At 41.7% G+C, this 25,933-nt stretch overlaps 1 protein-coding gene across 1 annotated transcript; it reads right to left on the bottom strand.

Moving 5' to 3' along the window:
* Positions 1 to 409: 409 nt before the first annotated feature.
* LOC116995322 (reticulophagy regulator 1-like) lies at positions 410 to 23,530 on the bottom strand. The gene is made up of 4 exons (XM_033057989.1): positions 23,301 to 23,530; positions 2,474 to 2,580; positions 721 to 751; positions 410 to 481 (listed from the first exon to the last, which is right to left on the bottom strand). The coding sequence occupies exons 1-4, from the start codon at positions 23,528 to 23,530 to the stop codon at positions 439 to 441; spliced, it is 411 nt and encodes a 136-aa protein (XP_032913880.1). The 3' UTR covers positions 410 to 438.
* Between the last annotated feature and the right edge of the window lie 2,403 nt (positions 23,531 to 25,933).

Here is a 25,933-nt window from a genome sequence, read left to right as displayed (position 1 = left end):
TAAACCCTCAACCATGCCTGACCCTGATGCCACACTACTTGACCTGGAAGGCACTCCTGCCCCCACCCCTGGAACATCAGGAGAGGTGGTAGAGAGTAACCTCTGGGTCCTGGCCACATCCCTTCTGGCTAGTGCAAAAATTAACCTTGTCCTGGCTGGAACCAGGACAACTGCCACAAATTAAATAAATTATATACTCTCCACTAACATGACATAAATACGTGGCTAGGACAGGTGAATGACAAGACAACAAGCTTCAGAATTATTAATTTCTATCCATATGGATATCAACTAATATTTATTGGCAATTATAACAATCAATTACTTGTGTTGATTTAAAAAGAAACCCCAGCAAGCTTACCTACTTTCAGTCAGCAGCACTGGTATAATGAACTTCTAAAAGTTACCTCCTTGACCAACATAGTATTATTCCACTTTTCAAAGAAAGCACTCATTCTCAGAAAACACAGTGATGATAATCCTAGTGTAAGAAAAAGCATTTCTAGAACTATTCTGATATATTACTCTATACTTTCCTATAACAAATCAGAAGAAAGAATGTATTAAAAGCTGTGAACAAGCAGTAATAAACTTAGAAAATATTTTCAGATCAAAATAATTCAGCAATTTATTAAAGGAAAACAAACATGTAAAAAAGTTCTAGACCAACTATAAAAAATAAAGTAATAAAAAACCATGCATTAAAAATAAAATACCTACTTGCCAGTGATGGCCCTCCAAAGCTGCGCACCTGCAATTGTAGAAATGTAAGATGAAATACAATGCACTAAATCAGAAGGAATTTTAATTTTTATTCATAGAACATGTTCAGAACTGGGACAAAATGACCAAGGAATTCTCCACATTAGTCAAGCAGGGAAGCTTTATTATCTTTACCTTACAGTGTAGGATAAAGATATCCCAAATTCAAATTCTTGAATTGCTTTCTGTAAATCAGCATACAGTTAAAATAATACATGGAAAAATTCAAATCTTTGATAGTTACATTTCCACAGGGAAGGATGCCATCAAGATGATAATCAACATAACTTTTACATCAACATATCCTTTACTTCTACATACTGCCAACCACTTTACATTTCTCATGAATCTGTAATAGTCTTGCCATCTAGTGGCTGGCTGGAGGCATGAAGCAGCTACACAGATATGTTAAACTGGAATTTTTTCTGCTTTTTGGAGAGGCACTTCATTGATTTATATTCATTACCGCAAGACTCCTACAGTATTACTTCCAGAGCCTGACTTTTCTTGAACTTTGTCTACAATGCCATCAAAGACAATAAAAAAATAAATGAGTTTACTACAGTAAATAATTATTCTATAAGCTAGGAAACAGAAGTCTTCCTAGCCTCATCTCTAAAATGAATGGTTAAATAATCACATAAACATGAGAGTGATACATTCTGGATTTGGTCAGTACAAAAATATCATTTACAGGTACAAGTGAATTTACTTAAATCATTGGCTTCCAGCTAGTAAGGCATTCAATGTGATTTATACAGCACAGAGCATAAAATATCAAATTCCGCTCAGCTTTATAAATTGCCCTCTTGGCTTGTAATACTCAGGCAGGAAACAGAATGGTAACCAAGACTCTCAGAAAAAGGAAAGCCAGTAAATCATCCTTCAGAAAAGGTAGTAAATACCTGCTGTAATTTAGCAGGGAACAAAAGACTTTAGCAGTCAGAAATTAAGTGTTAGTACATCAAAGAGGAATACCATGCTTCTCTGACACTATTTCTTGCTTTTGCAAGATGGTTTTTCAAACACTTTGCATGGGATTTAACAATAAACAAAAGGAAAAATAAGAATATTGAAAAAAAATCTTCATGGCAATGAAAATTAAAAATTTATGATGAGCATTTTGTCAAAGAATTTTCAAAATAGTAATGAAGGACAGGACAGGAATTGCAAAAAAACCCTCCAAAACACCAGACCAGCCAAGAAACTCAAAATCCCTTTCAAAATCAGTTGTATTCACATAAGACTCTAGAGACAAAATGCTATACAATGTAAAAAGAAAATACTGCTTACTTCTTATTACAGCTGTGCTAAGATAGGTAATTTCTCTATCTATTTACAAATTTCACCAATTCATATTGGACGTCCTAAAATTTCTAAAAATTACATGATTTATTTGGAAGAAGTATGAATGTTTTGGAAAACTTTGTATTTTAGAAAGAATGCATTTTCAGACCTAGCAGTTGTGAAACAAGAATGACTGTCCACTCCTAACACTCATCTAAGTGCTAAAACAAATCTCCTAATGCCCTCCCTATAAAATACAGCAAAACTTAATTGAAAATGGAAATAGACCATCAAAGATCTACTATCTCACTCTAAAATTAGCTGATACTTCTACAATAATCATAATATTGACCAGGCTTCAGTAATGATTTAGCATGTTCCAAATTGTGGGTGTTCAAGCACAGAACTGTAGCAGCACACTTACCTTGCAGCTTTGAGAATACCAAATCCTTCATTATCTGAAAAATTAACACTCCAAGTATTATAAGGGAAGTCAGATGATACACTCTCCAAGGGGTCAATGCAACAAACCTAGAATATCAAGAATAAATGTTGAATACTTTAAAACTCATTGGAAGCATACAAAAACTGACAGCTGCTTCTAATACTAATAAATAATACTAATAAATAATGCTACTAAAAAAAAAGGAAGAAATAGACTCAGATTGCAATAATTGAATTCAGTTCCTCCCCACAAACTTTCCATGAGAAGCAAATATTGAGAGCTCTGAGCATGACATTCAAAGATACAAAGATTAAACACTGAGTTTGTAGTAGATTTTTGTCCATACTTTTATTTACGCACAGAGAAAAAAGAAAACAAAATATTTTTATTATTGCATAGAAAATACTGCTTTTAAATTAACCGTGGCTTCATTAAAATTAATTGTCTTGGCACAATGCACAAAACAAGTTAAAATTTTGTTTCCTACAGAACCTATGTTTAAATAAGATTTTTATACAAATTATTCCTTCAAACACAAAGATGAGGTAAATCTATATCACAGCATAACACTAAAACTTGTCTTCATAATAAGCTTTCATGAATTTTGTTTTTAATTACATAATATTTAGAACATGTCTAGTCAAGTCAAACAGATCTAGACTCAGAAAGTATGAATTATAATCTCATGCACTGCTGACTTTTCTATCCAGGTGTGTTTGGAGATTAGATCTTCTATCTGTTTTACTGGCAAATACCCTAACTCACAAAAAAAGGGTGTGAAGTAAAAAGAATTAAAATTCAACTAACTAAATAAAAAAGCTAAAGCATTTTAATAGCTGATTTTGAGCACTTGGTAAATCTAAGATCTGAATAGAAGTAGTAAACAAGGTAATTTTTCCAAGTAAAAGCAATTAATTTTAAATGTTGAGGTTAGCCAAAACCAGTAAGAAGCCACTGTCCAAGGCACTAATTTTCACATTTAACACAAACTCATCTTACAAATCACCCTGAGCAGACCAGTATATGAATTCCAATGCAAACACAAATCTCACTCTGAAGATTTTATCCAAGCATAAAGGGTTTTTATATCTGTAGAGAATTTGAATTATAAGACTACTTTATAAAAGAAATTTATAAAATCAGCACCTTTTTATAATTCAGCCAGCTCAAGAAAACCAACAGAGAAATGTAGAGAAAAATGATTACAGGGCAACTTCTAAATAAACTGCCCAATCATAGCTCAATAAATTAAAACTTGTAACAGCTTTGCATCATGTTGTCCTACTATTTTTCTTGGTAATCTTATTCAGCATTAAAAATCTTTGACTGTGTGTAAGTGTTAAGTTCAAGATGTGATGCTGTATAAAAAAATCAAGTGAAAAATTCTTCATCCAACTTCTAGGTAGCAGAAGTTTATAACAAATGCAGACCTTCAAATCTTTTGGGCTTAGTACCATGTCCATTCTATAGGGTCTTCATGGTGCTTGTGCATGAATGTCCATAGAATCACATAGAATGCCCTGACTTAGCAATTACCATTGGCCACTCTTTGCTGGTCTCAAATACGCACATCAATACCAAAATTGATGCACAACTGTGTGCATGTGTGCATGTACACACACATCTTACCAGCTTTTCAAGGTAAGATCAGATGCTTACTAAGAAGGCTTAGTGTATCTTTCAAAAAATGCACAGAACATGTTTGACCTAGTTAATGCTTACAACTAAACCAAACTGTTAGTTTCACAGCAATCACAGCTGTCACCTGCTGTTAAAAACAATTGCACTAATGCGGACCAGGATTAGCAAACAAGGATTAACAAGGCAGCATCCACTCTGAAAGATGCTTCTAAGTCATGTCATTCCACCTTCTTGATACTGCAGTCTCCCTGCTCCAATGTTTGAGGGGAAGAACTGTAAACTAGTTGAAGCAGTTAATGTAGCCACCAAACATGGACTCTTCAATTTTTTGAAGAGCTTTGAATTGTTCTGACTGAACTTCCCATGCCTTAACATTATTAGCTCTTTATCTAGACTGTGATGTTTTCAAGAAAGACTGCCCCTTGTGAATTCACTCATCCAGATTGTGTCAGCCCTCAGATGCCAGAGCAACACAGATTAGAAAAGCTGCGAGCTATATGTCAGAGATCTATGTCCTTGAGTTCCTTTCTGGTGAAAAGCTGATAAGGTTCCCTTGTACTCATTTTGGCATATATCTATCATAAATCTATCAAATGGTTAGTTCAACATGCAGGGATCTGAAAATCACTTGTTATTCCACTACCATTGTCAGATTCAGAATTTTTCTAGGAATTATCAACATTGCGCATAGCAAGCAGAATAACAGTTTCTGTGGTACTTCTGCTTATTAATAAAAGTTAGGGCATTTTTTCCCCTTCTTTAAAAAAAAAAAAAAGCTTAAGAGTACAGCCTATTTTAACACACACATATGACAAATAAAAGGTTCCAGAATTAAATCTTTATATGCTGCACTCTTTCCGTTCTGTAGAAGAAGGCTATGGTAAGAGGAGAAGCTTACTGAACATGATCTTTTTTAGGCAATAAACAAAACAGACTGAAGTTCAAATTAATTTCTTCTACAAGTGATGTGGAAATAAAAACCATTACTAGAGACATAACCAAGACTTGTTCCCCCCTTGAATTCTGCAGTATTTTTTTGAATGTTTTTTGGGGGGAACGGGGGTTTAAGAAAGCGAAGATTAAAACAATGTACAGAATTACACATTCTAGATAACTACTTCAGCAGTTTACAGGACAGTTGCACAACAAAGGGACAAGAAATTCTGCTGTAGACAGTGCAGGGCTGCAAAAAAACCAGTCATGAGGTGCCCAGGACTGGGATATAGCCACCTTAGTTTGACGTCTGCAAGAAATGTCTAGCCCCTGCCCTGATGGCAAGTGGTGTCACTGGGAAGGATGTCTTCTGGTCCAGGGCACTCAAGTGAAAGAGCTACTGGATGTTGCTAAGCAGGTGGCAGACCACTATGGAGCAGGACTTTCAAAAGCTTAATTGTGTAAGAACCCAAGCAATGTGTTTCAACTGGAGCACATTTGAGCAAGCCAGAGTATCTGACCTATGAAGAACCTATGTTCTTCTATGTTGGAAGAATGTAAGTGTGATGGACCAAGCTTGCCACTCAACTCCACTGTGGAAGATCAAGAACCCATTTTTGTAAAATGAAATAGGAGCGATATTAATGGATGATTAAGCACAAAGGTTGTGGAATTTCCAGCCTTGATGGCTGTGAAGACAAAACCCTGAAAAATCTGATCTGAATTTAGTACTGATCTTATTTTGAGCTGCAAGTCATACTAGAGACCCCATGAAGCTCCTACCAACCTGAATGATACTTTCATTCTGTGACTATTTTAGGCTAGTAGAAGTGGTTGGCAAATATTTTTTTGGTAAGATGCTGACATTAGAACTTAGAGGCACAACAGTTTCTGTTTCTGGGCCTGGTTATACTGAAGTTGTATATAATGATGAAATGATTCTAAACTGCTCAAGTAAGAATCAAAACTTGACAACTTCCACAATTAAAAGTGGAAATTCTTCAACTCCATGATGGTGAACCTAAAGATATAAAAGTACCCTAAGGCACCTTCTCCTTCTTTTCTCCAGTTCTTTAGAATATGGGATGGTCATATGTCATTACTGTCAATTTGTTGCATCAAAAAAGCAGGTATCTAACAGCGCACCAGAATTTTTCCCAGAGCACCTGGGACAATTAACTGCACAAACTGGATTGTACAAAGTTATTCAAGTGTCATGAGCCAGCTAAGAAATTTTTAAGCTAAACAATATCATACAATATTGCAGTCAATAAACATATTAAAAACTTATGGGGAGTGACAAAAAGCTATTTTTAATTGTATAACTGAGATACAGGGAAGGCACAGAAGTAGCAAATTGTTTCAAATGTTAAATACATTAATTTGATTCTTTCATTTCAGTTGTTAAGGTTTTGCAAAACATTCTAGAACCATGAATGAGTTACACTTTGTAAACATAAGAAAACATTTTATTCACAAATTAAATTATTTAGACTATCAGCAACTAGTGCTAGTTATTTCTGGAAAGGTTAGCAGATACTTTTTTAATAACCATCTATCCTTAGATGAATTCTAGAGATAATCACATAAATAAATGAAAGTTGTCAATAACACAAATGTGAGCATGGATCTTTGCTTTACCATCAATTTTTATGACACGCAGGGCAGCATGAGTGACTTCAGGACTTCAGTTCTGTGTTCCACAAATTCATATTTACATCTTAAAACTAGGGGTCAAACTCTTCAGAGTAATTCTGTGGAGTTCTAAAGAGCACAGGTTGGTATATAACTTTTTTCCTCATAAAATGTTTAGGCGAAAATTTACTGACACCTTTCAGCCAGAACTTTCCATAGAACTGGTCTTCTTCCAATCAGACAATGATAAGCAAGTGTGGCCCTCCCTGTGGACAGAAAATATTTCTAGTGCATTTTGACAATACCGAATTGCCAATTTCAAAGCTGTATGTATTTTGCTCTTACAGGGGGACCACCTAACACTGTCTCGACAAACATCTACACTGAAGGCATTTGGGTAAGGAAAAGATGTGGTGTCTTGGGTTACAATACAGGATGTGATCAAAAGTATCTATTCTATCACCATCTGATGAAACCAAGTGGGGCAGTGATCCTTATCTCCATGGGAAATATTCTGCTAATGGGCCACCCAATGAAACCAGGCGGGACATTGTTCTTTATCTTTTCAAAAACCCATCCTTCCTCCAAGGAGGTATCTTCTGCTAATGGCCCATTGAGTCCCACTGGGTGACTGATAAAATTACTTCATCCCATCAGAAGTTGCTCCAGCCAGGGGAAGAGCCCAACATTTCTTACCAAGATAAAAAATGAGATTTTGGGAAACTAAGGGAGCCCTTTTTCCATCTGGACTCCAGAGGAAAACCAGACTTCTCCACTTCGCCACTGGACCTTCAGAGGGAGTACTGCTCCACCTGAGCCACATCTGTCACTGCAGGAGGATGCAGCCACCATTTGATGGGACTGCTACAAACATCCTGCCTGATGGGGTGTCAGGTTGTACTCTGACTTTGTCAGGGTTTGGGGTTTGTTTCTTTGTAGTACCGTATTTCTATTTTAATTTTCTTAGTAAAGAACTGTTATTCCTAATTCCCATATCTTTGCCTGAGAGCCCCTTGATTTCAAAATTCTAATAATTTGGAGGGAGGGGGTTTACATTCTCCATTTCAAAGAGAGGCTCCTGCCTTTCTTAGCAGACACCTGTCCCCCAAACTAGGACAGATTTTGGGGCATCGAGAGACAAAAGAATAACAGTTCTTGAGTCACCTATTTTTTGTGTGCTGATAGAGAAACCTCATTAGGTGGCTATATGTTGTCTAGTTTACCCTGGTTTGGGTGGCATGAGGTTGTGGTTGTAATTTTCCCATTTGTAGGCCCTTATCTAAACATGGGGCCCTATAACTAAGCTACTGTGGCTGTTACCCAGTTTGCTTTATGGGTTGATAAGTTGAGGAATTCATGGATTTTTAACTTCCTTTGGAAGGCGGGTACATGGATTCAGGGCTATCACACACTCACTGTATATTTTTGGGGTTACTTTAATAATGGTACTTACTGTGAGGGAATGACACCAGGGGAAGTTTTCTCTCAACCCTTCACCCAGATTTTTGGGTCTACCCCACCACATTTTGAAGGGTTCAGACCTCCTCTAAATGCTAATGATATCATACAGTGGCTTGTGTTACTGATAGGCTTGTTCTATTTAACATTTAGAGATAAGGGGGGATTAAGATGAATAACAACCCTGATACCCACTCCAGGAAACAGAGATGGTGCTGCAGACATTGACCCTGCCCCAGAAACTAGGGATGCTGCCCCAGAGCCTGACCCTGCCCCAGAGCCCACCTCAGAAAGGAACCACCTGGAGTGGGTGGGGGTTCCAGTGAAGGAGATAGGCCAGATGTTAAAGGAGTACATTTCCCCAGCTGGTGAGAGACCCTCCCCCTGCCCTAAAAAGGGAGAATCCAATGATGTTGCAGTGGAACCTACTAACGTCATGTCTGTCCAGGTTCCAACTAAACTACAGGGACATTCACAGCCAGCAGCAGTCGCCCCTGCGGAAACTACAAAGTCTAAGACAAAAACAAAGCACCTAGACAATAAGGATAATAAAGGAGGGCCCTCACAACCAGCAGGGGAACCAGAGATTGAGATTGTCACTGAGTACCTATCGTATGAAAATCTCCACAATCTGCGAAAAGACATTCTACAATGGGGCCGTGATGCTTTTACAACTTGGTTACTTCGGGTCTGGGACCTTATGGGTGCGGGTGTGCAACTGGATGGTACTGAGGCAAGGAATTTGGGACCTTTGACCCAGGATTCAGGTGTAGATCAGGTATTCGTAAGAGAGACAGATCCCCTTTCCCTCTGGGAGCAGCTTTTAATGAGTGTAAGAGAGAGATTTGTCCACAGAGAGAGAATGCAGGAGCACCACCATAGAATGCACTGGAAAACCCTCGAGGAAGGGATCCAACAGCTGAGGGAAGTGGCAGTACTGGAGGTACTCTTTAGGAGGGATGGACAGCATGACAATGGCCCTGACAAGGTCAGGTGCACAGGGCACATGCTGTGGAATCTGGCAGACCTGGGACCATCTCAATACACCACCTTCATTGCAATGATTAATGCCAACAACAACCAAGAGACAGTGGGTTCTGTTGCTAACAAGCTCAGAAATTTTGAGAGCATGATCAATGGCCCAATCCAGGCTCATGTCTCTGCTGTGGTTAAAGAACTCAAAGAGGAGTTTAAGGAGGAGATGAGAGGGATGAGAGAGGAGATTAAGAAAATCAATGCAGCACCAGTGCGAGTCACAGACTCCAAAGTCGGAAGTCAATGCCCCCCAGCTAGGGAGTGAGGGTACACCCCACGAGCTGGTCTGTGCTTCTTTTTATGTGACCATGGGAAAGACATGGGAAAATGGGATGGGAAACCCATTTCTGTCCTGGCAGCACGGGTGCATCAACTCAGGGAGGGAAACACTAACGTAGGGAGCTCTGCTGAAGTGAAGGTAGCCTCAAACTTCCATAATCAAGGTGCAGGGTATTACAGAAGGGAGGATAATCTGTCAGATCCACTTGAAGGAACCTCTACTATGCATGCCCATGAAGGAAATAATAACTAGGACTAGAGGGGCCCTGCCTCTAGTCAGGGAGAGGCAAGGGATAACAGGGTCTATTGGAGGGTGTGGATCCGATGGCCTGGCGCATCAGAGCCACAAAAACACAGGGTGTTAGTTAATACTGGCTTACAGTGTACCCTGTTACCATCAGGACAGGTGGGGGAAGAAACTGTTTCCATTGTTGGGGTGACGGGGGATCACAGGAATTGTCTTTGCTGGAAGTTGAGGTGAGCCTGACAGGGGAGGGGTGGCAGAAACATCCGATTGTAACTGGTCCAGAGGCACCGCCCATTCTAGGCATAGACTTTCTCAGGAGTGGCTATTACAACGACCGAAAGGGATACAGATGGGCTTTTGGAATAGCTGCTGTAGTGGCAGAGGGCATTAAGCAGTTGAACACCTTTCCTGGACTTCAGAAAACCCATCTGCAGTGGGACTCCTGAAGGTGAAAGAGCAACGAGTGCCAATTGCCACCTCAACAGTGCACCACCGGCAGTACCAGACGAATCGAGATGCCGTGATCCCCATCCATAAGATGATCCGTGAGTTGGAGAGCCAAGGGGTGGTCAGCAAAACCCACTCACCCTTCAACAGCCCCATCTGGCCCGTGCGCAAGTCTGATGGAGAATGGAGATTGATTGTGGACTATCGTGCACTGAATGAAGTGACTCCACCACTGAGCGCTGCCGTGCCGGACATGCTGGAACTCCAGTACGAGCTGGAGTCCAAGGCAGGAAGGTGGTATGCCACCATTGACATAGCCAATGCATTTTTCTCCATTCCTCTGGTAGCAGAGTGCAGGCCTCAGTTTGCTTTCACCTAGAGGGGCATGCAGTACACCTGGAATCGTCTGCCCCGGGGGTGGAAACACAGCCCCACCATCTGCCATGGACTGATCCAGGCTGCACTGGAAAAGGGTGAAGCTCCAGAACACCTGTAATACATCGATGACATCATTGTGTGGGGGAACACGGCAGTGGAGGTATTTGAGAAAGGAGAGAAGATCATCCAGATTTTGCTGTGAGCCGGCTTTGCCATTAAAAAGAGCAAAGTCAAAGGAACTGCCCGAGAGATCCAGTTCCTGGGAGTAAAGTGGCAAGATGGACGGCACCAGATCCCCACTGAGGTCATCAATAAGATCACCGCGATGTCTCCACCAACCAGCAAGAAGGAAACACAAGCTTTCCTAGGTGCCATAGGCTTTTGGAGAATGCACATTCCTGAGTACAGCCAAATTGTGAGCCCTCTCTACCTGGTCACCCGTAAGAAGAACGATTTCCACTGGGGTGCTGAGCAGCAGCAAGCCTTTGCCCAGATCAAGCAGATCGCTCATGCGGTAGCCCTTGGCCCAGTCAGGACGGGACCAGATGTGAAGAATGTGCTTTATTCTGCAGCCGGGAACCATGGCTTGTCCTGGAGCCTTTGGCAGAAGGTGGCTGGGGAGACTCGAGGCCGACCTCTGGGATTCTGGAGCCGGAGCTACAGAGGGTCTGAAGCCAATTACTACAGAGAAGGAGATCTTGGCTGCCTATGAAGGAGTCCAAGCTGCCTCAGAAGTGATCGGCACGGAAGCACAACTCCTCCTGGCACCCCGACTACCAGTGCTGGGGTGGATGTTCAAAGGAAAGGTTCCCTCTACCCACCACGCCACCAACGCCACATGGAGCAAGTGGATTGCCCTCATCACATAACACGCCCATACTGGAAACCCAAATGACCCTGGGATTTTGGAGATAATTACGAACTGGCCAGAAGGTGAAAATGTTGGTCTCGCCAATGACGAGGAGCAAGAACAAGTGAGCCGCTCTGAGGAAGCCCCACTGTATAACCAACTGCCGGCAGATGAAACATGCTACGCTCTTTTCACCAATGGCTCCTGCCGCATCATGGGGATGAACCGGAAGTGGAAAGCAGCCATATGGAGCCCCACATGACAGGTTGCACAAGCTACTGAAGGAGAAGGTGGATCAAGTCAACTTGCTGAACTCAAAGCTGGCCTTGGACATTGCTGAGAGAGAGAAGTGGCCAAAGCTCTACCTTTACACTGATTCATGAATGGTAGCAATGTCCTGTGGGGTTGGCTGGAAAGGTGGAAAAAGGCAAACTGGTAACGTAGGGGAAAACCGGTCTGGGCTGCCAACGAGTGGAAAGACATTGCCACCAGGTAGAGAAGCTACCTGTGAAAGTTCGTCACCTGGATGCCCATGTCCCCAAGAGTCGGGCTAATGAGGAACACCGACACAACGAGCAGGTAGATCAGGCCTCAAAGATAGAGGTGTCACGGATAGACTTAGATTGGCAACACAAGGGACAAATGTTCCTGGCTCGATGGGCCCACAATGCCTCAGGTCATCAGGGCAGAGACGCCATGTATAAGTGGGCACGAGACCGAGGAGTGGATCTAACCATGGACAGTATCTCTCAGGTTATCCATGACTGTGATATGTGCGCTGCCATCAAACAGGCCAAGTGGGTGAAACCCCTCTGGTACAGTGGGCATTGGTCCAAATATAAGTACGGGGAGGCCTGGCAAGTTGACTACATCACACTGCCTCAGACCCGCCTAGGCAAGCACTATGTGCTGACCATGGTGGACGCCACCACCGGATAGTTGGAGACCTACCCTGTGCCCCACGCCACTGCTTGGAACACCATCCTGGGCCTTGAGAAACAGGTTCTTTGGAGGTATGGTACCCCTGAAAGAATTGAGTCAGACAATGGGACCCATTTCAAAAACTGCCTTATCAACACCTGGACCAAAGAACATGGCATTGAATGGATATATCATATCCCTTACCATCCACCAGCTGCCGGGAAAGTTGAATGATGCAACGGGCCGCTTAAGACCACACTAAAAGTGCTTGGCAGGGAAACCTTCAAGAACTGGGAAACGAACTTCGCAAAGGCCACCCCAATGGTCAACACTCGAGGGTCCATCAATCAAGCTGGTCCTGCCCAGTCTGAACCCTTGCACATAGTGGATGGAGATAAAGTCCCTGTGGTGCACATGAAAGGTATTTTAGGAAAGACTGCTTGGATTAGTCCCATCTCGGGCAAGGACAAACCCATCCCTGGGATTGTCTTTGCTCAAGGACCTGGTTACACTTGGTGGGCAATGCAGAAAGATGGAGAAACCCATTGTGTACCGCAGGGAAACCTAATCTTAAGTGAGAATGGTGTGTAAGGTGTCATTATGCAGATGGTAATAGAATAAGGGGTGGATAATGTCTTGGTTTACAATACAGGATGTGATCAAAAGTATCTATTCTATCACCATCTGATGAGACCAGGTGGGGCAGTGATCCTCATCTCCATGAGAGATATTCTGCTAATGGGTCATCCATTGAAACCAGGTGGGGCATTGTTCTTTATCTTTTCACAATCCATCCTTCCTCCAAGGAGGTATCTTCTGCTAATGGCCCATTGAGTCCCACTGTGTGACTGATAAAATTACTTCATCCCATTGGGAGATGCTTCAGCCAGGGGGAAGAGCCAAGCCTTTCTTACCAAGATGAAAAATGAGATTTTGGGAAACTAAGGGAGCCCTTTTTCCATCTGGACTCCAGAGGAAAACCGGACTTCTCCACATTGCCACTGGACCTTTGGAGGGAAACTGCACCTTCTACAGGAGCACTGCTTCAATTGAATCACACCTGTCACTACAAAAGGACTACAACCACCATTTAATGGGACTGCTACCAACACCCTGACTGACGGGGTGTCAGGTTGTACTCTGACTTTGGAGTTTGTGCTTTGTAGTACTGTATTTCTATTTTAATTTTCTTAGTAAAGAACTGTTATTCCTAATTCCCATATCTTTAACTGAGACCACGTTGATTTCAAAATTCTAATAATTTGGAGGGAGGGGGTTTACATTCTCCATTCTAAAGAGAGGCTCCTGCCTTTCTTAGCAGACACCTGTCCTCCAAACTAGGACTTGTGGTAATAACTGTTTCCTGGTGGTAACCATTTCCTGGTTGGAGCTGAATGTAAACTATTCTTCCACACTTACTGCTGGAGCAATCAACACCTGTCTGGTTGCAAAAAATGCTGATGACTGTCTCAAGCAAGAGTTCTGGGGAAGGGAAGAGGGCTTGTTTTCTTCTAATTACAGCATGAAGTACAGTAAATTAACGCATACAAGCCGCACTGAGTATAAGCCGCATCGCCGGGTGTTGGCAAACATTTTGTTTTCTGTCCATAAATAAGCAGCACCTGAGTATAAGCCGCTCTGTCGTTCGCAGCAAGGACCTGTGTGCAACAAAGTTGCCAAATAGTAACAGAATTGTGGCAGGGCGGGGTTTACTGGCTTGGCTCAGGCCATGAGGGCTTGGGGCTACCGACAGGGCTGGGTGGCCCAGCTCGGCGCTGCCACTCGGCGGGGCCGCTTGGGGCCAGCTGCCACCACCACTGGGCTTGGTCACCCCGGCCCAGCACTGCCCCGTAGCGGCAAGGGGGGCACAGAGCCCGCCAGCACCTGTGGCGGCGATGGGAGGTGGGGATGTAGCCTAGCTGCTCCTGCGGCGGTGGTACGCGGGGACAGGAGCCCCCTGAGCTGCGGGGCCAGCAGGAGAGAGCTGCCCCGCCTTCCCCACCCCCTGTGTTTCCTGCACGGAGCAGCTCCACCTGCCGCGCAACAGAGTAAACCAATTTGTAACAACCGCATAAATGCAGGGTTTTACTGGCAGGAGCTTGACTTTGCAGTTTGCACTGACTTGGTTGGCACTCCCGGGGTTGAAAATGTCAGAAAATTATTCACATATTGGCGACTCCTGAGTATTAGCCGCATTTCCAGTATGGGAGCAAAATTTTGGTCAAAACGGTGCGGCTTGTATTCGTGAAATTACTGTACATTGCCGGAACACAATTTTTGAAATACATGGTAAAGGTAGTATCAGAAAGCTTGTGCCCTTACTGATCACTGGGTTAATAATTTTGTTTGCCCTCCTGTTAATAAAAAAGAAAAAATATATATTCAACTCTATTTTATTTACGGGTAATTTAACACTTAGACTCTCCTAACTGAAAAGAAATCCCAAAGCAGTTTTGAAAATCCTGGTTTTCATGTATACGAAATTTACATCTTTTACATGAATGGCTCTTCTATACAAATGATTTTCATACTAAGCCTCTGTAAATATCAAAATGCTGCATCTACAAATATGGAAATCCAAGACTCAAAACACTGGAAATCAGAACTCAATAATCCAGTATCTTTCCTATTGTTCCTTCAGTATATCTTGGTGTTGTGATATAACACTAGCTGGCAATTATTATTTCTCACTTTTTCTCCTGCCCTGGTGAGATGGGAAGGAGAATGGAAAGAAGTAAAAGCTGGGGCTTAAGAATATTTTAATAATTGAAATAAAGTTAATAAGAGTAACAACAATAATAAATGAAATGTGATACAACAAAAAAAGAGAGGAATAAAAGCCAAGGAAAAACCAGTGAATGCCAATACCACTGTTCATCTGCTGACCAGTGCTCAGCCCAACCTGATCAGTGATGGGCAGCTCCTGGCTGGCTCCTCTCTGCTTGTGTACTGGGCATGACACATTGTGGTTTGGAATATCCCTTTGGCCAGCTTGGGTCAGTTGTCCTGGCTCTGCTCCTTCCTGGCTTCTTGTACACCTGTTCACTGGCAGAGCCTGGAAAACTGGAAAGTCCTTGACTTAGGGTAAATACTGCTCAGCAACAACTGAAACACCAGTTTGTTATCAATTTTGTTCTCATACTGAATCCAAAATACAGCACTGCAACACTGTACCTGGAAGAAAGAGAATTCCATCCCAGCTGAAACCAAGATACAGGATCTGAGTCAAAGTATTTAGATAACTGCTCAAGAACTATAGTGCTAAAATCCCTTCCCAATTCCTACACAAAAAGTGTAGATTTTCACTTAAGGCAGAGTAAGTTATGCAGTTACACTTTAGTTATACAAAAAGTTATACTTATTTTGGTAGGATCTCTTTATAGAATAGAATTTGGTGCAATATTATTATATTTATATTACATTTAACTGTCAACCTGGATGTCTGAAAAATACACAAAAAATGGCACAACAGATTCTGTGATAAAGAGAAGGAATTAACATGTAAAAGCACATCTGGTGTCAAAAATTTTAGAAGCAACAAAGACTTAAATTCAGTCTAAAAAATCTCCCCACCCTTCCAAAAAGCATGATTTGTTGAATAAAATAATTTCAAAAGCATTTATTCCACATCTGATGTTAATTAAAATTTAAAATATGCACACCAGCACTCTAGGTACCTTGAACTTAGAAAGCTGTATATATGTTTAGCTGAAAACCTGTGAAATGCTGTTATAGAATGCTTGTTAAAACATGCGTATTAAAAATGGTTTAGATCATGTCTAATTTAGTGGAGGAAAACCTTCCACAAAGACACAAATTAGAAAGAAGCACCATTTTTCACTTCAAGTCTTTCTTTAAATAAGAGTTCCATCCAAAATCTTAGGTATTTGAGATATTTCAAAGAGAGTGAAATGAAGCACTGAAAAGCAGCTGATCTGTAACCCATATGCCAGCTAGCAAAGGGTGTCCCATTGGATAGCACCCAGAAATCTAAAAACTCTATCACTAGGCACATAAGAATAAACAAATAATTTAAAAAAACCCCTCAAGCAGAAAAGGTATGTTTATTATTCTAAAACCTGCATCACTTTTAAAAACTTTTCTTTGTTAAGACAAAAAAAACTCAGCCATCAACCTTTATTCAAAGAGCTTATTTGTCAGGTTTCATTGAAAAGATTAGGATCATATTTATTCAGCCAGAAAGCACAGACCAAATCAGTTTTTTCTTTTGAAAACATTCTAGAATTTAGCAGGAAAAAAAGAATTGAATAATAAATAAATCTATTGTCCTAAGAACCAGACTCCCAGAAATTTAAATTATTGTTACTTTGACAGCCATCTGTAGAAGGGGTATTTCTCCGGAAGGTCTGTGCATAGGTTTCAGGGCAAAAGCAAAGATGTCTGGACAATGCTATCTTAAGTTAACACATAGAATAGGAAGTCAAACAGTGTATTTTCTCTACCCCAACTCAAGAAACCAGCTCTTAAACTTAAAAATAAGTCTAAATAAAACCAAAAATAGTATAAGTCTCTAAGAAAAAAAACACTATAAAAATAGTTCCAATGCTTTGCATTTAATCACCAAAAAGAAATGTGCTTATAAACAGGTACATTTGGAAGTATATCGGTGGTTCTGGGAAATAGAATTAAGTTAATAATTTCACATTGCAAAATTATCGCATGCTGTTTACACGGAAACCTCTTGAGGAATGCAGCAGTTAGAATCATGTTTTCAATATTTGTGCTTTTGGATCAGATTTACTGTAACCTGTTGCATTCAGACAGGCACATAAAAAACAATTGAGAGGAAGAAAGTTTAAATGACCTAAACTACATACCTTCTGAGGTCTACTGTGATATCAAATTCTACTGGTACGTCAGTGAAAACAGGGGATGATATTTCCATGGAAGTTAAAACTATTTTGATTTAAACACATAACATCAAATAACCTTGCTTGCTTTGTTTTTACAGACAAATGCCCAGATGACCTTAATTAACCTATGCTCAGGCAAAGTACAGAAGAAATCTTAATCCCATTTTCTGATACAGTAGCAGCAGTTTGAGCAGTAGCACCTCTACCGTGCTGCCCTAAATCTCCTTTTCTTTAATACTCTCATTAGTCCTGTAACATCTACCATGGAGCATAGCATATCCCTCTAAAACGTCCATTGTTCTCAAAATTCTACTTACTATTTGAAAGGTTCCATTATTTTTAAGCAATACACAAAGAAACTATAATTTCTCTCTTCAAACAACTGCTTTAGCCACAGCATATGTATGTTTCATCAAGACAGAATAAACACAAGCCATGCTGCAATTCATTTCTATTCTCCTTTGTTCTGGATTTCCATCTTCCTTCAAGTTTCTCTCCTAGATTTGAACCTAAATTGTTTAGTAATGCTTGCTTTTCTGCAATTACCCCACTTGATTTCTTTTCTGGCTGATCCTGATTTCATCTTATTGGTTGAAAAATGCTGTCAACTGTCCAGGTTTTTATGTAACACCATCTGGCTCTTAAACAATGTCAATTTTCATTCCTGTAAACTAATCTCTCAGCCAAAAGTATGCAAACTGTCACTAAAAAGCTGTTAATGGCTTTTAATTATTTTTGCTAACAAATCAAATTAATTTAATTTTCTGTTCCACTTTTCTACCTCCAAAGCCTTCAAAAGTTTTCATCATTTGTATTGGAAAAGTGAACATAAACCTAAAACTTCCTGAGTAAAAACAAGTAGACCTTAAAACTATATGACAACTCGTGCTGAGGTTGGAATTTTAGCTTTACTTGAGGAAGAGTATTTTTGGAATACTACCTTCTAGGAAGCAAAAAACAACAAACCACAAACATTTTTTAAAGCTTTAAGAAATATCAGCAATTTGCTACACTATAGCTAGGTGTGATAAAATAAATCTCAATACCTATAGGTTACAAAGTCTTAGCAAAAATCAGCAAATTAAGTTAGAACTATCAGACTAGAAGAAACAAACTAGCAACCGTATAAGAAACCCATTCACGAGAATGCACAGTGAATTTTAAAGCTATCCATGCCAGAATTTTCTTCTCTTTTTTGATAATGAATGTGTTATCACTACAAACAAAAGACTAATGTCAATACTTAACCTTCTCTACCACTCCTACTTGAGTGATCAGAGACATAAACTCTTATTAGAATTTAAGGCAGGAGTATTCACTTGTGTGCTCTCCTGATACTTTGGATTTCAGGGAAGTAATCCTAAAACAACTATGAATGTAGCTCTAAGATTTCCTGTAACAAAAGCCAAAGACCAAAATTTCCCACATTCAAAACCATGTGGTGCTATAAGGAAAAATCCCTATGTGTTCTCCTGACTTGGAAGATGTTACAAATTTAATTAAGTGATCCGAAGACCAACATACTACAAACTGGCCTCAGAATATCAACACCCTGCCTTACTTCAGCTCATTTAACTTTCATGTATTTTTCTTTATGTTTTGATTTCAAAGATTTCTTTTATTCCAATTCTCACTTAATTTGACATTTTATCACCATGAATGTCCTGTCTGAGTAGTTCCCCTGGACTATATTTCCAGTGATAGCCAAGTCAGTGCCAATAATGAACAAAAATGTACAGTCCACAAATATATAAAACACGGCTGCTGTACGTCTTGTAACAAAGAATAAAAATGCAAGCATACATTGTGCATGCATACTGCTCTCTAAATGGGCAGAAATCTTGCTTTATAGGCAAGCTGTCCATCAAGGTATAGTAGTGGTAGAATTTACAACTTGTGTGCAAATACATGAAAGAAATGCTTAGCTTAGTATTGCTTTCTTACATTGAAAAAAATAAAATAATGAATGAAAAGGACTTTGAAATCTCTTCATGGTATACTTCGTCATTGCCAAGCAGAGATTTCAAGTAAGAGACACTTCAAGAACAAATCTTAAACTGAACTGGATACTTTAAAACAAAACAAACACTTCAGTAACAACTCCTAAAACAAACTGGATACTTAAAAATAAAACACACCAAGGTTCTGAACTCTGAATGTGTGTTTTGTTACTAACATTCAAAGAGCAATTAGATTTTCTGTCTGGAAAATACACAATCTTTACCTGATGCAATGCACACAGACAATTCACATAAAAGCAATTGTTTTCTCTCTTGATTGTTTCTATCAGACAATGGAAATATTCACTCAGTCTGAGACCGATCAAGCAAACAAAAAAATATGGGTATTGATGGTGACAAAAGACTATTTTTAAGAGCAAATTAGGCCTGCACACCTGTCTAAATCAAGGACTGATATTTTACAGAGTTGGTCAGTTACTTTGTTGAGCCAGTACAATAACATAATGTAACATTGTTAAGAACAGACCTGCACTAACATGCAAATATACCTTCTGGAGTCAGAAGGTATATTAAAATCCTCAAAGAAAAATGTGGGTTTGGGCTGGTGAAGAGAATAGCAAACAGGGTAATGCAGTAAATTCATTCCAGAAAGAGACAGGAAGAGAAAAGATCTATTACATGTCAGTCTTTCTGCTACCTCTCTTCAGAAAAAAATCCTAGGGAAATTAGGAAATCGGGCAATTGGTGAACAGATGCAACTGATGCATATAGGGATGACCTTGCAGACGTGAATGTACTCAGGTTTGAAACATTTATCTGCAGATAGAAGACATATTTGAAATAGATATCTGCAAACTACAAAACACATGGAACAGTACAGAATTACTGAAAATAAAGCTGTCCCTCTGACCTTGTAGAAATTTTAAATTACAGATTGGGAGAACAAAAAGCTGACACTATACCCTCTATTCCACACACAGAGATAATAATAATTAGGATAGAATGCTAATTAAAAAATCTAGGAATGAATGTTAATATTTGGCTAAGATTAAACCAAAGACTGAAAGTTATCAGTGAACAGCCTAACACTTAGAACACCTGGAGTGAACTTCTGGCACCAGCATAGTTTCTCTATTCTCAGGCCAATCACTCACATTTCAGTACAAAGGCTGTAAAACAGGGGAAAAAACCCAACCTTCTTTTCCTGTGTTATTTTGACTTTAGTCTTCAAAGTACATACAGCACAAGAACCTAAATCATATTTCAGAGAGTCAGGTGAAAAATTATAAATATATATATATCTCCCTTGTTCATTTTAAGAATTTTCAGTCAGGTTCATTTGGGGCAAGAAGCTTAAAGTTCTTCATGGTGAAAAAATAATGGATGTGGTAACTAAAAAAATGCTTTTTCAGCAGCCAGATTTGTCTACTTTTATTACTCTCTTGTTAAAGGTCCAAAATTATTTGTCAGGAATATAAAAAAAAAAAAATAAAGGAAATCAGAATGAAATTAAGTTAGTAAATTTCTTGTACTTACAAGTACAATATTTGAGTAGCAACCGCCAAAAATGCACTTATATACAGTACAATGGCTAAGAGATTTTTAACATAAAAGAGGCTACAATGGAATATTAAAAAAATAAATCCTGTGACACCATAGAAACAGTTCACTCTCAGAAGCTCCCACTGCAACAGTTTACACACAAAGTATTTTCATGGGTATACATACAAGAACTAAACTGACCACGAGAAAAACAGTCCCAAAAAATTAAATTGATGGCAGGACCTGGTGTTGCTTATCCAAAATTAAAAATACTGTAAAATTAAACCTCACCTCCCCTTTCTCCCTCTTCCACCAGCGCTGTTGCTGCTATAGTGGGAGAAGTCTCCCATCCAGCAATACAGACTTCTCAACTCCGAGATATCCTGATTAGAGACCACATACAATGGAAGTCTTCCTATGGGGCAGGGATACTTATAGGCACACAACAAAGAAAGAAGAGGCACATGAAACAACAGCTAGGAAATGTTCCTTCTACCTACAGGCTCCAGCCAGCACAAAGCCCTGCCAGGAGAGACTTCCCAGGCAGCAGGGGTGGACACTTGCTCCCAGTCCTGAAGCAGTAGTGACTGTCTGAGTCATCACAAACCAGGCTGACCAGCTGGATGTCAAACAAGAAAAGGAGAAGCAGCAAACACACTGTACTGCAAACACTCACCATACCATTGGGATTTGGTATCCCAATACCAAAGCAGGGAAATGTGACCTTAGTTTTAAATGACTGTTTAATTTTCAAAGCGTCAGATTTCATAGGTTTGTTAACGAGATCTTTCCTGGTGCTCCCAAACCATAGAAGTCTACTGGTTATCATTCCTACTTCTGCACATCTCTTAGCCCATTTACACTTCTCAAAATTCCCTGTCACTGAGATAGTGAGCTTCCTTCTGAGGTAAAATACCACCAAATTAAATTGAGCAATTGACCACCAAATTAAATTGAGCAATCTGTGTCCTGACCTTTGCTGTTCCAACTCATCTTGAAAGCAACAAAGTAGAGTGAGCTATAAATTTTGATAAAATAACTTCAAATATTGGTCACATAACAATTTGCCACTAAGACTACCAGGCATTGAATTATACCTTGCTTTTGATCAAATCTCACAAAATAATAGCCAGTGGGTTGCCCAGCAGCTACTATCCCTTGAGACATGGAAATGTATTCTGCTAGATGCTGAAAACTTTATCAGAGCCACGTTGCAAAGAAATATAAAGCATTATGACTCCTCCAAATGGCTGAAAGAACAGGTGACCTCTGAAGAATGCAGAAAATGAGAGCAAAACCATGTAACCTTCCCAATGAAAGGATTTACCATGGATACCTAAGAGCAAGACAGATAATAAAAGTCAACCCAAATTAGATGTCACACACACTCTGCTCCTGGGATAAAAAAGGATAAAATTATTTTGAAAATATTGGCAGAGATTTTCTTGCACAGCACAAAGCTCCAGGAAGTTTTCTCTCTCTGACTTGGATTGCATGTTTAAACATCACACTCTTAGGGTTACAGAGAACCAAGAAGAGTTTGCTATTATCCACAGCACTGCTTGTTTACCTCTTGCTCACTTAAGAGGAAAGGAGGCAGCTCTACCCACAGGAGAGGAAACACTATTCAGTCATAAGGGCCTCTGCAGTATTATTAGACAGTGCACTAATTTATCCATCACTCTACATGATCAAGCAGGCATAAAACATCATTTTAGATCAGAAATCACAAAAACATATAGGCATTGGCAAAACCTAAGATCACGAGAAAGCCCTAAAGAAGTTTCACACAGAAAGACAACTTTATTCCTACAGAAATTAACAGAAGAGACATAACAAACACAACAATAAACACATCCCTGTGTTAATCTCCGGGGTTTATTCTACTAAAGTGTCTCCAACTACAAAAAGCTAGTCCAAAAAGAGAACTGGTGCACTGCAGTAGCATTCTGGTTGTGCCCACTTCACAAAGACTCCACTAAGTAGGCCACCAATGTGGAAAAGCACATACACCCAAACTGAACTCTAAAGCAGTGGACCAGGGCATCAGCACAGCACTACCGAGGGGCTCGGGACCTGATTTCAGCAGGTTTCAAAATTCTGCACAGAAATGCGGGCCCGCGGATCATCTCGGCTGTGACAAATGCGAGTTCTCGGCGGGGCGTCCTGCAGCCGCCCTGCTCAGCTTCCATCTAGCCTGCTCCTCATCATCACCATCACGCATCCTGCTGCGAGCTATGGGGGCAGACCGTGTGTGCGTGCGGGCTGGGGCAGACACCGACGGCGAAAGAAGCCGGCCAGGCAGATGCTCTCAGAGCGAGGGCCACGGCCAGGGCCGGAGCGGCGGCGAGGGCAGGGGATGCCGTGAATGCGCAGGTGAAGTGAAAAGCAGGAGCCTCCTGGGCTGGGGCGCGGGCCAGTCCCCCGCGAGGGGCGATCGGCAGAGCAGGGCAGGGGGCGAACGCTCCTCCCGGGCGCTGAGGGCAGCGCGGGGCGGGGGAAGGAGACGCCCGGCTCGGGCGGGGCCGTGCGGACCGGGCGGGGGCTTTCCCGGGGGGCGGTCCCGACCCCGGCCCCGGCGCCCACCCCGGCTCGGCTGGCTCACCAGAAGAGCAGGTTGGCGCAGACGAAGCCGCCCAGGCTGCGGAGAGGCCGCTCCCAGCTCAGCGCCGCCGCGATGCAGCAGCCCACGGCCAGCCCCGTCTCTCCCAGCACCGCCGCCGCCCCGGCCCCGCCTGACACCTCCATCGGCTCCGGCTCCCCGGGCGCCGCCGCGCCTCGCTCCTGCGGGGCCTCCGATTCGCGGGGCTGCGCGGGGACCGCCGCGCTCGCCATGGCTCGGTGCGGCCGCCGGGCTGCGGCTCGGCCGGGCAGAGCTGGGCTGGGCTGGGCTGGGCCGGGCCGGGGCGGCGGAGGCGGAGGCGGGCCCGGGGCGGAGCGCGGCGCTGCCCCCGCGTTACCCCGCGCCCGCCTCCGCGCAGGTGCGGCGGGGGCGGTGCCCGGCGGGCGGGGACGGGGCGGCCGCCATGGCGGGCGGGGGAGAGCCGGGAGCGGCCGGGAGCTTCCCCGGTCTGCGGGAGACACCAGCAGGGGCGTTCCGGTTCCCTGATGCGGGAAAGTGGGGCACCACCGTTGCTTTCTAGATTTGGGAAGGTGGAGCTCACCGGAAGCTGTTGCCAGTGAGAGTCGTCCATCCTTCATCTCCTCCTCGCGTACATGTACCACAGCCAAACACAGCTGGAGCACGTCCAGAGGAGGGCCACCAAGTTGATAAGAGTACTGGGGCACCTCCCCTACGAAGACAGGCTGAGGAGACCGGGGATGCTGGGCTTGGATAAGAGGAGATTGTGTGCAGACCTCATTGCAGCTTTCCTGTATCTGAAGGGAGCCTACAGGGAAGCTGGAGAGGGATTCTGTCAGAACTGCAGTGATAGCGCAAGGGGTAATGGGTTCAAATTGAAAGAGGAGAAATTCAGGTTAAGCATTAAGAAGAAATCTTTACTGTGAGGGTGGTTAGACAATGGAAGCAGTTGCCCAGGGATGTTGTGGATTCCCCATCTGGCAGCATCCAAAGCCTTGAGTAGCTTGGTCTAGTGGGAGGTATCCCTGCCCATGGCAGGGGAGGTGAGATTAGATGGTCTTTAAGGTGTATTCCAACTCCTTGACACTCTGTGATTCCATGATTCTGTAATAACAGTCGCCAAAATCTTGAAAAAGCCAAATGGAAGTAAGTTGCTGTTGTCATGACTGGGAGCTTGTCAGACCACAAAGGAGCCTATGGCAGTTTGATGGCTTACATCTGTCTCCTAAATATCCAAGAAAAATACTTAAAATCTGTGCTGTCCTGTCATCTGTGCTACTACCAGTCTGGCCAGCCCCAGGCTCCAGATGCAAGTGTGGCTCTATGTTCAAGCTGGTGGTGTGCTTAATAGCTGAATCTGAATTCTGGGGAGCATGCATCATGAGAATTGTCACTTGAGCATCTGTTGCTGAATAAGAAGGGCCAAAAATCAGAACCATTGAAGGTGTTTCACAGGATAAAGTGTGTAAAATAGAATAATTTTTACTGCAAGAGCAAGAATAATAATTTTGGATTGGAAATTTAAATCTGTTTCAAGCTTGAGTTACCCTGTTAGAATGTTTTTTTAATGGGAAAAGGAGTCACACTCATTTGAAGGTCAGTGTGTCTTTTTTTTTTCTCTGAGGTAAAAGAAGACAAAATAAAATTACAGCATTAAATTGTAGCATTGTGAGTTGCAAGTCTGTGTGTTTTCACCAAATAACCTTGGGAAGGTGCTCTCTCTAGCACCTGAGAGGGTACATACAGAATGTTATTCTATGTAGCCAATAAATATTTTTCTAAAGAACATTTTAATTTTATGCTAATTAGTTATACTTCTATGCTCTCATGTCTAAGAAACCAGAGCCGGGCAGACCTACCTGAATAATAAGCCCAGCTAAAATGTGATTAAGTGTTGTCTCTGAAAGTCTGAGAGAGCAAAAGGAAAGAGACAGGCTCCTCTAATAACCTGAAACACACATGGAAAAGAAAGGGAAGTAGTTGCAGCAAGGCTTGAGAAATACTTTGTTCTCTTCCTTCAGTTTTGTGCTGATGAATAAAAATTCGTCCTAAAAAGATTGGTCAAAACAGTGTGTTCTCAGTGTGCTGGAAAGCAGCACACAGCTACTGAGCACTCGTCCCACTGTCACTCGGGCATCTCATTTTTCCTAGGCTGAGTAGAAGTTGTTTTGAGAGAGGGAGAAGAGGTGATCCTAACAGGAAATCTTAACAGTCCACAGGAGTGAAAACAGACTTTTTGCAAGGAAAATGAGGTAGAGAGATGGGGACAAATGAGAGAGTTTTTCCTATACTCACCCTTTTTTCAGATCATTGCAGGATGCCAAGCTGCTGCTCTAGTGAACACTGCCCATAACTCGCAAAAGCCATCCCCAGCTCAGCCAGCGGCAATTTACTTTCCCTTGCTAGCATTCAGTTATTTCAGTAATGTGGGCGGTTCTATCCAGCATCCAAATCTAGCCAACTCCAAACAGTTAATAAGTAAGCCTGGGAAGGAGTCATGCACTTTTAAAGTGACCATGGGATAATTAGACTCGGAAAGCACACTGGGGTTAAAATGTTAAAATTTGGGTTTAACCAACTGTCGGATAATGGCAATATAATCCCAGTGCCCTAAGGATTATAACCATGGCAGGTTTGAGGTAATCCTTCCTTACCAA

The sequence above is a fragment of the Catharus ustulatus genome, chromosome 1 (assembly GCF_009819885.2).
Source record: "Catharus ustulatus isolate bCatUst1 chromosome 1, bCatUst1.pri.v2, whole genome shotgun sequence".
NCBI classification, from domain to species: Eukaryota; Metazoa; Chordata; class Aves; order Passeriformes; family Turdidae; genus Catharus; species Catharus ustulatus.
The sequence above is the reverse complement of the archived record's forward strand: the minus strand, read 5'-3'. Positions and strand labels throughout refer to the sequence as shown.

Coding starts and splice junctions, on each gene's coding strand:
- LOC116995322 (XM_033057989.1), bottom strand. CDS start 23,530: ATGGCGAGCGCGGCGGTCCCCGCGCAGCCCCGCGAATCGGAGGCCCCG. Junction 2,581..23,300: donor TGCGCCAACCTGCTCTTCTG/GTGAGCCAGCCG, acceptor TTGATATTCTAG/GTTTGTTGCATTGACCCCTT. Junction 752..2,473: donor GGTATTCTCAAAGCTGCAAG/GTAAGTGTGCTG, acceptor CTACAATTGCAG/GTGCGCAGCTTTGGAGGGCC.